At 56.0% G+C, this 12,891-nt stretch overlaps 1 protein-coding gene across 4 annotated transcripts in view; it reads left to right on the top strand.

Moving 5' to 3' along the window:
- Positions 1–7,451, top strand: part of ZBTB16 (zinc finger and BTB domain containing 16) — a 170,985-nt gene extending 163,534 nt beyond the window's left edge. For all 4 annotated transcript variants that reach the window (XM_031030237.2, XM_031030238.2, XM_006735359.3 and 1 more), the window contains exon 7: positions 1,992–7,451. In XM_031030237.2, coding sequence (XP_030886097.1) covers positions 1,992–2,221 — 230 coding nt within the window. In that variant the 3' untranslated portion in view covers positions 2,222–7,451. The remainder of the gene's footprint in view (positions 1–1,991) is intronic.
- The last annotated feature ends 5,440 nt before the right edge of the window (positions 7,452–12,891 follow it).

Genomic DNA, 12,891 nt, shown 5'->3' with positions numbered 1-12,891 from the left:
AGCTGGTGCAGGGACCTGGGTGTCGGGGGCGGGGGGCAGGTGGTTCGCCAGAGCAGCCCAGGTGAGCGTGGTCTGGGGCTGAGAGAGGGGGACGCGTTCTGGGGAAGGTGAGCCTGGCGGCCTGGGTGCTGCGTCCAGGGGCAAGGCCGCGGCAGACATTGCTGGTCGATCACAGCACACTTTCCGGGGAGCCAGACTGGCCTTCCAGGCAGCCATACCAGTAGCTCGCAGAGGACATCGATCGGTGAGTGCTGCATTGGGGTCAAGTTGGCCTGATGGCTGAAAGCAAAGACTGGTATGGTTTCCTGTTACTGGGGGTTAGGGGGCACTGAGCTCGGTGAGGATGAGGGCTGGGACGCTGGGGGTCAGACTGAGCTCCTTTCGGAGAGAGGAGGAGCCGAGATACGTGTAGGGTGCTTACCGTTTCAGAGGGACTCCACGTTGCTTTTTATGTAAAAGGAATGTGCCCCAGTGTGGGCTCTGGGGACAGAACAAGTGAAGTGGCCCCAGGGTCCAGCACTGCCCGACCTGGGGGCGGTGCAATGCTGCTGCTAGCCGGCAACCCGCCCGCGACAGGCCACCCTGCCCACATCTTCCCGACTCCGAGTGCCGTGACATCGCCTCAGCTGCTCCCAGCCGGCCACTTTGGGAGGAGTCACAGCATGGCCACGGGCAAATGCTCCAAAATCCCACCTTTTCGGAGAGCCAGTTGTTAAACAGATTCAGCAGAAGCACGCCGGGCGATGGGGGTGGGGGGAGGTAGACATTCGGCAGGACTTCCCATGAGGATAAGAGGTAGTGGAAGGTAGTGGAATCTAGCAAACTAGGAAGCCTCCTGCGATCAGGGGAAACAGCTGTCCTGGCCAGAGGACGGGGGAGAGGTGACCTCAGGCGGGTCCTGCCGGCCGGCCGAGGGGAGAGAATGCTTCCATGCGCAGGGCGGGGGCGGGGGAGAACAGAGGGCGCCATGAGGAGAGGATGCTGTGCTGTCCTGGCCCTGCTTTCTCGCCTCCGCTTGGGTCACAAGGAGAGCCTCGGGTGCTTGGTGCTGACTGCTAGAGTCACTTTGAGCATTTCCCAGAGCGCTGGGGCTTCCTTAGCCCCCTGCCGGGGATGTGACCTGCCGAGCAGATCATTAAATGCATTGGTGGTGACTATTGTAAATAGCGGGTCGATAGTTAGATCACTTTGGCTGTTCATTACTTCATTATTTGCTGGGGCCTCTGCACAGAGGAGTATCGATAGTGAGATGGCTGGCCAGTTAATTACTGTATCGAAACAAGGTTCCCTCGCACCCTCTGCTCAGCTCCAGGGGACTCTAACCGGGAGGAGGTTGGGGAGCAGCTAGGCTGTGGCTGGGCACTCCCAGGCTGTCTGTCCCTCGCCCCATTCTAGCCCCAGTGGGAAAGCAGGGTCCAGGGGCAGTTTCTCTGGAGCCTTGGAGGAGTAGGCATCCCAGATGGAGCATGTGTGAAGGACAGGGTTCCCTCACTTTCACTTCCCTACTCCCCAGCAGCTGTGGCCCCGAAAGGACTCTTAGCCCTTGTTCCCCTGGAAGGAACTGTGCTGAAGGGCCACCCCCAGGGGCTTTCAGGACTTCACCGCCCCGTTTCTAGACCCCCAGACCCTTTCTTCAGAAGGAAGATTCTGGGCCTTTGGGAGGGCTGAGAAGAGGAAGGCAGGGCTAAGGGTGTCTGAGCAACACCGCAGCCTCTCGCTGCACGTGGCTGGTGACGTGAGCAACAGGGAGGGAAGCGCCACGGAACACACAGCTCCACGTGGCAGACGCCCAGCAGCTCTGTGGACCGGTGGCTACCATACTGGATGGTGCATCCATCATCCCGGAGAGTTCTAGAGGGGAGTGCTAAACTAGAGGGGCCGATGCCCTCCCCACCGAGCGTGAGGGTGGCGTGAGGGGCCCCCGCAGCATCCCCAGGGAGCCGCTCACGGCCCTCTCCCTCTGTCCTGGCTCTGCCCCGCACCCCCCACAGGCGAGAAGCCCTTCGAGTGCAAGCTGTGTCACCAGCGCTCCCGGGACTACTCGGCCATGATCAAGCACCTGCGAACGCACAATGGCGCCTCGCCCTACCAGTGTACCATCTGCACCGAGTACTGCCCCAGTCTCTCCTCCATGCAGAAGCACATGAAGGGCCACAAGCCCGAGGAGATCCCGCCCGACTGGAGGATAGAGAAGACTTACCTCTACCTGTGCTACGTGTGAGCGGGGCCGCGGCCGCGGCAGGGGAGCGGGCAGCCGGGACAGAGGCGCTCCAGCGGGCCGAAGTCGCCGACGGACTGGACGGACTGGGCGAGGAAGGAGAAATGGGAAAAAAAGGAAAGAAAAAAAAGAGACCAGACAAAGGAAACCTGATAGCTGTCCGGCCTCGGAGTCTCTCTGGGGCTCCAGGTGACCTGATGCCCGGCCACGGCCCCTCCCCGGGCTGGGGGGGCCCTCTGTCCCTCCTCTCTGGCTGGAGGTTGGCCTCATTTTCTTGGGTGGGGGTGCAGGTGGTTTGCTCAGCTCAGATGGTGGTGTATTTTTCTTTTCCCTCCAGCCAGACCCCCCCTTTTGCGTCCAAAAGTGGAGGCTGGGAAGGGGGCGAGGGGGCCTCTGGTCAGAGCCACCCAATCTGCCTGCCCCCTTCTTGCTGACTCCTCAGAGGAAGGGGGCTGGGGCAGGGAGGGGGCCTGCAGGTGGTGGGGCTGGGCCGGTCACGAGTCGATGGTCACATGGCAGCTCTGGTTTGCTGGGGCAGATTGGGGTGGGAGGCGCTCTCCTTCCCTTCCTACCACTCGGTTTATCTGTTGCTTTCCCCTGCACCGCCCCCCCGCCATTGTGCCACATCCCTCGTGGTGTCCCCCTCAAGGTCTTCAGCAGCAGCTTCATGGCTCTTGCCCTTCCCCCAGCTCCCTGCCCCTGCCTCCCCATGACTCCTGTCCTCCCAGTGCAGGTGGGGGTGGTGAGCATCTTCCTTCTCGCCCAGCCTCCCTAGCGGGGAAGCTGCGTGTGACTCCAGAGCCCCTACCCTGCCCTCAGCTTTCTGAGAACACAAAATAAATGGAGTACCCCACCCTCGTCAAGCCCTGTCATGAGCGAGGTTCCTGCTGAGCTGCTTTTGCTTCCAAAATGGGAAAACATAACTCACTATATACTGTCCCACCAAACAAACCAACGCCAATCCCTACAACCCCTATTTCAGTCCCTAGGAGAAGGAATCCACGTAAGGACTCATTGTCCGAGGGAAGGATGTGGATGTCCTTGCGGGGGCAGGGGTGGGGGGTGTTGCTGAGTTGTGCTGGGGACCCCAGCCCTGGTGCAGAGAGCGGCACAGAATTCCTGGCTCTCAGGGCACCCCTCACCCCCCAGTCCATAGGGAGGAGGAAGGAGAGGAGGAGGAGTTGAAAGCGCTTTGGCCCTTGTGTTATGTTTTGCTTCTTTTCTGTGTCCCCTGTTCCCCTGTTAGCACATTGTACTTGAATTACCTCAGTTTTTTGTGACCTCATGAGCTTTTTTAACCCCTGTATCTCTTTTTTGGTTGGGGGTTGGAGGAATAGGGAGGAAGGACGTTCTTTTCTGTTTCTTGTGTAAATTAAGAGTTGGTTTAATAGACTTCAGCTGGCCTCGGCCCTCCCCATCCCAGCTGGAGGGAGCTGTACGGAAGGAGGCGAGTACTCAGGATCTGAACGTGAGAGCCAGGGGTCAGCAGAAGGTGGGCGGAGGGGAGGGTGTGTCCGGGGCTCGCTGGAGTCACTGTTGGCTCTGCCCGGGGACCGAAGTCCTCTGCGCCCAGGAAGGGGTCAGCCTAAAACATCCTGGAGAAGATCCCACCTTTCTTACAATTAGCTGGGTGATTAGGGTCGAGGGGCCCATATTATTCAGATCCTGGCAACTGTGTGGCCCCAACTCTGCGTGTGTGATCATGGTTGCCAAAATTGGTCTCTCTTCAGGGCTGGAGTGGGGACGAGCCAGGCTTTGTTTTGTTGCGTGAGGGTGGGGGTGTTGTTTTTCTAAAAGCTACCTCTTATGTTCTTCCAGTTCTTCTTTTGTTCCCTTCATGCCTCCCATTCTGCTGCTCTGCTCCCCCCTTCTCCCCAAACTCCCCACCCTGAATTTTGGAAAGCACATTTGCAATATTTGTGTTCACTTTGGGATGGGCCCTCTGTTTCATCTCCCGCTTTATTTGTCAGAGTTGTGTGTGTGTGTTTTCTTTCCTTTCTCTCTCTGAGAAAGTTGTGGCTGCCGTTTTTATCTTAGGTTTTTAAAAGTGGTTTCGGGAAGCGGTTTTGGGGAGAAGGGTTGTGAGGGCTCTGGGGAAGTCGGAGGGATGGGTGCTGCTGTGACCACCCCCCCCCACCCCGTCCCTCGGTCCCAGCCCTCCTGCCCGCCCCTGCAGTCTTGCCCACCAAATCGGAAGGCCTTAAAAATTGTGTGTTGGGGGGGATATGAATTTGGGGGGACTGTCACTAGACTGTTGATGGGGGATTAGGTAGGGAGGATGCTATTTTGCAATTGTAATAATGACAGTGCTTTGGAAAGGAAAAAAAAGTTACACTTGAAATATGTGACTAGAGCTGTTGTCATGTTGATAATGTGAAAAGGAGGACATTTTCTGGGGGAGGGGGGCCGTCTGTAAGAAACCGTTATGCACTATGCTTCCTCCCCCAGTCTGGGAAGAAAGGGGACTGCTGGCCCTCAGGGGATCTGTAAATCCCAGAAAACCAATATTTTAACAGCAAGATAACATTCAACATTGGTGGGGAAGGAAAAAAAAAAATCAAACTATTCCATAGATCTAGCTGACACCTCTCACTCCCCGCCCCCACCGTTCCCACGCAGCCTGGGTCTCCTGCCCTATTCATAAAAGCTGAGAGGGTTGAGCTAATATTTACAAATTGTAATATTTTTGTAATGTTTGTTAGTTCCTTCGTCAGTTCTACAGGACCTTGCCCTTTCCTTTTGTAATGTGAATAGGAAAAAAAAAAAAGACAAAAAAAAAAATCCACCACCACCACCACCAAAATATCCCTTTGTCCGTGTGTTGCGCGCGTGCGTGTGTTTTTTGTGTGCGGTTGTGTGTTACATCATGCAGTATTGTTGTAATCTGGTGTTGCCGCATTGGACGGTACTAAATGAGCACCTGTCTGCCTCCCACCGTCCCCGAGGGACCCTAGCCGGGAAGTAAGGACAGAGAGGGTCAGGGTGGCGTCTGAGGGATACCGGGTGGGAGACGCCTTGCGCTGGTTTTGCTCTCCCCCTTCCTCCCCCATGGAGCCTCGACGCCCTGCAGAGAGTTCAGCATGCCTCATCGTTCGGACCTTGCCAAGGCCGCCTTAGCCAGGCCTGCTGGCCAAGGTGAAGATCAAAAAGTATATGGAATCTTTAGATGGGTCTGGATAAGGGGGGCTGGGGAGACGAGGGACGGTGGAGGGTGCTGTCTCCCCAGGTGAGAGCTGAGTGTTCCTACTCCCCTCTTCCTTCTGCCATCTGGCCCCTTGGCCAGCCGCTGTCTTGAGCTGTGAACGGCTGACTACCGAACTTGCTACTGCCTTATCCAGCATAGCGAAGCTTCTCCAGCCCCGGAAGTCCGAGCTGGTTAACGGTCCCTTTCTAGCGTTCAGCTCCTACAGGCGTGTCCCTTAATGCTTTTGGTGACATTTACCCGTCATGTGCTCTTTCCCTATTCACTCCTTCATTCATTCAAAGCATTAAAATCCTATTTGTATATAGGATAGACAAATATAGAGATATATATATATAGCAAGAGAGAGATATAAAATAGTAAATATCATTGCTGCTTTGGGCTGCTTTGGAGGAGGCCACGGATAGCGGGAAGGTAGGTCTGGGGTACAGGGGTGGGGAGGGAGGCTGGGGGCCCCAGTGATTCAGTACAATCCAGGGAAGCAATGCGGGCTGGTTTAATCTTTGTGCCTGAACAGTTTCTCCGTGTGTAGAAAACGAAACAAAACTGCTGCAATTTTTCACAAGTGTACAGTACCCTTCTGGATGCTGTTGGTCCCACCAGCTGCAGGGGTGTTAAGGCCCTGGAGAGGGAGGGCCACTTGGCTTACCTCCTTGGCAGGGGAGTGAGCAGTGGTGGGGCGGCCTCCGTACCTTGTCCATGAGGGCTGAGGGGCGGGGGGGCAGGAGGAGATGTGTGGATGGTTCCCTGCAAAGAGCTGAACGAGAGTGAAAGATGGGGGCACCAGATGTTAGACAGAAAAGCAGAAGAAGATCCGACTCTGTTCATTTTTCTGAGGCCTGTGTTCTATCTTTTTCTACCCCATCTGGTTTCCTCCTTCCCGGGAGCTTCGTGGCGGCACTTACCTGGATATTTCAGCAGGAGGCGAGAAAGCCAGATTGACCCAGCTCAGGGATGCTGATGCGTGGAGGAAAAGGCAGAGCCGGGCCGGGAGAGGGGTGCAAGACAGACCAGGGAGGTTGGGTCAGGGGAGAAGGGCGGGGAGCGAGGGGTGCGGGGCCCCCCAGGCCTGCGAGCTGGCCGCCCTGCTTCCCTGGGTCCTCGGCGTCCCACTTTGCAGACAGGGTACCAGCCTCCTGGTGTGTGTCCTAGAATTCGTTCACATTAGTGTGTTATGCATGATCTTTGTGAGGTTAAGAAGCCGTGGTGGTGCACCATGACATCCGACCCATATATATAAAGATAAATATATATATATATATGTATGTAAATTATAGCACTGAGGGCCCTGCTGCCCTGCTGGACCAAGCAAAACTAAGCCTTTTGGTTTGGGTATTATGTTTTGTTTTGTTACTTGTTTTTGTGGCTTGTCTTACGTGGTGACAGCGCAAGTGTTAATCCGATCGCTCTGTATTACAGAATAGTGTTTTTAATTAATTGATGTTCTAGTTCATGTCTACCTCAGCACCTCCTCTTAGCCTAATTTTAGGAGGCTGCCCAATTTTGTTTCTTCAATTTTACCGGTTACTTTTTTGTACAAATCTCTCTCTCCCCGCCCCCATGCCCCCCACGCCCCGCCCCTGAGCGTCCCCACCCCTCCCCCCAGCCCCCCCCCACCCTGTCCCCCCTCCCAGTCTCGCTTGCCAACCCTACCTGTTCTCGTCCCCTGATGCTGTTCCCCCTGACGTTGTGCGGTCCTGGTCGCAGCTTTTCCGCATCTGCCTTCGTTCCGTGTAGATTGATGCGTTTCTTTGTAATTTCAGTGTTTCTGACAAGATTTAAAAAGGAAAAAAGAAAAAAAAAGAAAAAATGAATTTACTGCTGCAGGTTTTTTTCTCTCTCCATGTGTCACTAAGTGAAGTTTGTGCCTTCTATAGCAAAGAGAATATTTTTTACATCCTACTAACAGTAGATTTTTTTGTAGTGAACATTTTTTGTATTTTTATTTATAAGTCTCATAAGAAAAATAGCAATGTTCAGTTGTATACCTTGAATCTGCAGTTAGAAGAGAATAAAGTTAATTCAGTTGTCTCTGGCTTGAAGTGTCCCCTTTTTTTAAAAAAAAAAAAACTGCTTTGTCTTTTCTGCCTTTTCTTGGGTGGTTAACACTAGATGAACTGAGATTTCTGGCTGGGGATGGGGGAAAAGAAAGCTCTGGGGTAGTTATGTGGCCCTTTCTGTCATATTTACGAGGCACATACATGCTCCACGACATCTTTGTCTCATATTTTCTTAGTTTAAAAAATAGCATTTAGTACACTATGATTTGGTCCTTGGAACAATGTATGAAGTCAGCACTGGTCCGTTTATTTCTTCAACATAGACGTTCGTGCGGCGGCTCGTACCAGTTCCTGCTGCGAGCCCTGGGAATACAGCAGGGACAGGACAGACAGACCCCTGCCCTCAGGGAGCCACAGAATCCTGCTCCCTGGCTCACTTGCGCTAGAACTTACTTGGGATCACGGATAGCAAATCGGGTTTGCTTTTCCCAGGACTCCAGAGGCAGGGCCCTCTCCCTTACGGAGACATCGTCAACTTCTTCCTGAAATTTCTCAACAAGAAGCTGCCACCCAATTTAAGGTCCCTGGGCCTGTGGCCGCCAGGTCCCGTGGAGAAAGGCAATGGGAACAGGAGGGAACAGGTGGGAGGTGAGGATGCAAACCCAACCTCACGGCTAGCAGAATAAAACATGCCTCCCCGCTCCTCTCCCGGGTCCCTGGGCCAAGGCTGCTTCTCTGGGCCTTCCTTCCCCCCCCTGGGGATGGCAGCATTGCCCTGCTTGTCTAGAGCTGAAAAACCAACTCCACCTAATTCTAGACGCACTGGCCCAGCGCCTCTGCCCGAGGCTGTCCTACCTGTCCAGCCAGCTCCAGCTGAAATAATCCATCCCCTCACCTAGACCTAGGGACCCAGCTTCGATTGCTGCTGCAGCCTCTGCGGGGTGTGAGACCAGCGCCAAGCCTCGGGACGACCGGGCGACCTCCCCAGGTGGAGGAAGGGCCCAGGAGCACTCTGCCCCTTTCTTTCATTTTTCCCCTCTGCTCATCTCTCTCTATTCCTCTAATCTTGTCTTCTCTCATTATCTTTTTGGAGGTTCCTCCTGGCCTTTGTGTCTCTGTCCCACGTTCTTTTTCCTCTCCCCATATTGCTCCTCTTGGAAAACCATCCTTTGCCAAAAATATATTTGGTTTGCTTTTGAGTCTCTGCCCCTGTTCCTCCGCGGGCATCCCTTTCTTCTCCGGGTCCCTTCTCTGAGGTTCCCCAGGCCTCCGGCCCCTCCCCCCCCGCCCCTCCCCCTCGGGCCTCCGCTTTCTCTTGACAGATGGGAGGGCAGTGAGCACTCCCTCTTTAAAACAACATTTAATCGCCGTTTTCTGTTCTTGGACATCAAAGCTGGGGCTTAGGGCGCTGCGCTGGGGTCGCTGTGGTGTGGGCTCTGGGGGAGAGGAGGTGAGTGAATAGGGGCTGGGCTGAATGGGCTTTGTGTGGCCGCTGGGGTCTGCCTGCTTTACATGCTCTTTGACCCAGATATGATCTCATGGAGAGAAAGGGGCCCTGGCTGGGCCAGCCTGAGAACGTTCTGGGGCCGGACTCAGTCCCCACCCTCCCGCCCCTGCCCGGCCCCGCTGCCCTCTGCCCCAGCCTGCAGGACGGGGCTGCCACGGGGGGGCGCTCTGCTGGGGTCAGAAGAGGGGCCAGGCCGCCGAGGAAGGGGCTCAGTCCCATCCCAATGTTTCTGAGGAGGTGAGCTGGGAGCCCCGAACACACACGGTGCCCCTTCCCGGCCGAGGCTGCTCGGGTTCAGGTGGGCACTTGGGTCACATCGTCCCCGCCTTAACAGCTGTCTCCCCAGCTGCACTGGAGGGCTGCCCTCCTGCCAACGGTGGGAGAGCAGAGGCCCAGAGCCAGCGGAGACTTGCTAGAGACTCAAGCAAGTTGTGGCGGGTGAGAAGAGGCAGATGGCGAGCAAGGTCTGAGGCCAGGCCGTCTGTGTCCAGCTTAGCATCGCCAGGCCTCCCCACCTGGCTGCCTGGGGAGCCCCTCTCTCCTCCCACCCGGAGGGGGAGGGGGCTGAGGAGGCCTGACCCCAGGTGTTCCGTTCTCCCTCTGTTCCATCTTCCTCTTTGCCTTGCGGCAGCCAGATGAACTTTCCAAAAATGCAGATAGCATCATGTCACCCCTTTGATGAAAGTGCCCGGTGGGGACTCTAGGATGGAATTCAAGCTCCTTAACAAGGCTCACAGCGCCTTCAGGGATCGATCCCCTGTGCTCACCACCCCAGCCCTGTCTCGGGATCACTCCCACGGTCTGCCCCTGCTCTGGGCTCCAGACAACCGGGCCACGGGTGGTTCCTGGAAGACACTGAGCTCCGCCCCCCGCTGGGCCTTTGCACACGCTGTGTCCTCTTCCAGGAACTGTACCCACACACGCATGCGCTGCCCTTCAGTCTGGCTGTCTCACCGTCTCATTTCCAGGGCTCGCGGGAACCTCACCTCTTGCAGGAAACCTTCCCCAGCCACTGATGCCGGATTGGGTGCCGCCCTGTGCACAGCCTCCACGGGACGGTTCGGGCCCTGTAATCACCGGCTTGCTTCAGTCTCACCGTCAGCCCCACGTTAAGTTCCTTGCAGGCAGGAATTGTGTTGTGTATCTTCGTATTTGCAGAGCCTACCACTGGCTGGCACCCACGAAGCACCCAATAAATCTTTGTGGAATAAACAGATGAGAGACCGGGAGAAGGAAGGGGAGAGGCGGTTAGCATCTGGGGCTGAGGTTGCAGTTGCCAGGACCCGGGGAAATCGGAGAAGTAGGTGCACAGCACGTGCGTGCCCCCCGGCACAGGGGCTCCGGCTTCCTCTCGCAGGTGCCCGGATCCGTTCATGGAGACACTGAACTGTGATTCCCATGTGCAAAGAGAGGCGCAGCCAGCCCAGGACAGTGGCACCTTGCAGGCAGAGACCTCCCTGAGCATCGCTGGGGTGTGTGTGTGCACGCACGGAGACACCTGCTCCCCGGCCAAGACGGGGGACCGACCATCCCCCAGCTCCTTCTGCGGTGCTGGGTCCAACCCCACTATCCACACTCCTAGCCCCTGCCCCCTGGGGGCTGGCAGGAGGGCGGGCTCCTCTCTGGGCTGTGTTTTCTGCTCTCCAGGGGGTGCCTCAGTGAAAGTGAACTCACTCATTTAAACCTGACTCTGCAGGCCTGCTGCCCCCTGCAGCGCTAATTACCCTGTAGTTCTAAACTGATTGCTGTACACTAAGCTTAAGCCCTCCTTTATTTATTTACTGACTACATTAATAGCAAAGCCGCTGCTTTCTGCCCCTCCCCACTGTACACCGGCTGGCTGCACCCCGTTCTTCTGTGTCCCCCCCAGGAGATGGGGTGCAGAGATGCAGTCTGGCACGGAGCCCCCAAATCTGCCACGCTCATGGAGTCCCGGGGCCAGACAACGGGGAGAACAATGGCCTTTGTCCGTAAATAGTCCCAGGCCCAAGGGAGGGGGCTCCGTCTCTGGTTCTGACTCTTCCATAGAGATGGGAGCGCACAACACAGCCCAGCTCACCCCCGCCCCCCAAGAGGGATCTGTTTATAGGACACTCGGGAGCTTCCCTTGGGCTTTCACACCTCCCATGAGGTGCTGAGCACTGGCTGCATTTAGCAGATGGGTAAACTGAGGCTGTGGCTCTACAGCAGTCGGTGGCGAAGGTAGGGCTGGAAGCCAAGACTTCTCACTCCATCAGCCTTGCCCTTACCCCTCCAGCAAGCTGCCTTTCCCGATATCCTCCCCCTCCTGGCCCCAGCCACCCTGGTCTGACACGTTCCCTTTGCTTGTGGGTCCTCACAGCTTCCACTCCTTGCCATGAGGAAAGAAGCCCGTGGAATCCACACCTCTCTCTCCCAGGCTTTTCTGCCTCATTCACACGCTTGCCCAGAATTTGCAGGAACATGGGCCCTAGAGCCTTTCCCAGGACAGACCTGAGCCACACCCCCAGCACCTTCCACGACTCCCACTGGGCAAGTCTGGGGAGTACCGGCCAGCTGCGGGCTTCCACGGGGGAGCGTCTGCCTGTTCTCCCATTCCGGGGCCAGCAGTGCCCATCGCCAAGCTGGCTCGCGCTGCCTGCTTCTCTCAGTGCCCTCAGGTTCCATGAGGCAGATCTGGGCCCTGGCCTTGGGGCATGGCAGCATTCTGAAGACCAGATGGGCACCATCAGGGTGCAGCATATGGACCCATGGAATCAAGCACCCAGGCTTGACTTTGATTTGAAATAGCAGGGGGGTGCTGTGCTGGACCCCCTCTAAGGAAGAGGGGCAGTGGGGCTCTGGCAGAAAGAACATGGGGTTCAGAGTCAAGAGGACCTGGGTCTGAGGCCAGATCCGCCATTCACTGTTTGACCTTGGCTGCAATTCAGAACTGCTCCAAGGTCCATTTTGTCAACTGTAAAATGGGGTACAGTAATGTCTGCTCCTTCTACCCTCAGGACAGTCATCAGCTGGAAGAAGGCGTATGAATCAGATTTCTAAAAACCCTGGTGCTATAAAAATGAAAATTATAAATGGGGGGACATGTTCAGGGCTGGTATGGGAGAGGAGCTGATGGTCCAGACATTCATTTCCAGGGAAGGAGCACCCCATAGCCAGGACTCAGGAGGCGGGGGGGGAGGGGTGGGGGGGGTGGGGGTGGGGTGCTGCTGCTGGAGTGTCCGCCTCCTCCGTGGGCATTGCTGGGACTCTGTCGCCACCCAGTGGGCACTGGCTGAAAGCGCGTCTTGCTTGGGTGGGTCAGCAAAGGGACTGGGAAGGGGTGTCCTGCTGTAAGCGGCTTTGGCTCCTTTGGGTCCCCTGCTATACCGGGTTGGGCTGGATAGAGGGAGGATGTGGTCCAGACTCACATCAGAGAAAGAACAGTAACTACTTGGGAGGAAGTTCAAATGGACTTTCCAGAAGGTCTCCTGAGTCAATATTTCGATCCTGACCCTTTTTCTCCTACTTTTGCCCCCACTGACCAACTGGTCATACCCAATGAAACTCCTTCCATTCCAAGAGGCTGGATTGGAAGATGTTGTCAGCCAGTCCAAACCCCAGGCATCCATGGGCCCTCATCTTAACTGAGGGAAGGTCAGCCTTGGTTGGAATCCAGCTCCTCAAAAGCTTTGCTACTGGGAGAAGCAGGTAGGCCCAGGAAGGGTTGCACGGTTTGCTGAGTGCCCAGATCTGGCTCACTGAGGGCCTGAGAGGTGACAGCAGAAGGCTGCCTCTTGGCACCTCCAGCCATCTCAAATGAATGCAACTAAATGGTTTGGAAGACCCCTCCCAACACTGGACTTCCGACTCTGTGACTCTCACCGCGTCTGAAGATCCTCAGCGCAAAGGATACATCGGGCCTCATAGCACCTGTTAGCACCTCTTTGAAAAGCAGCATTTCACTCTTGAGTTTCTCTCTCTGCCTAGCTGGTGTGGTCTTTAG

This window comes from Leptonychotes weddellii, chromosome 11 (genome assembly GCF_054177405.1).
Source record: "Leptonychotes weddellii isolate Sample4059 chromosome 11, ASM5417740v2, whole genome shotgun sequence".
Lineage (NCBI taxonomy): Eukaryota > Metazoa > Chordata > Mammalia > Carnivora > Phocidae > Leptonychotes > Leptonychotes weddellii.
This window is presented reverse-complemented; position numbering and strand designations above follow the sequence as displayed.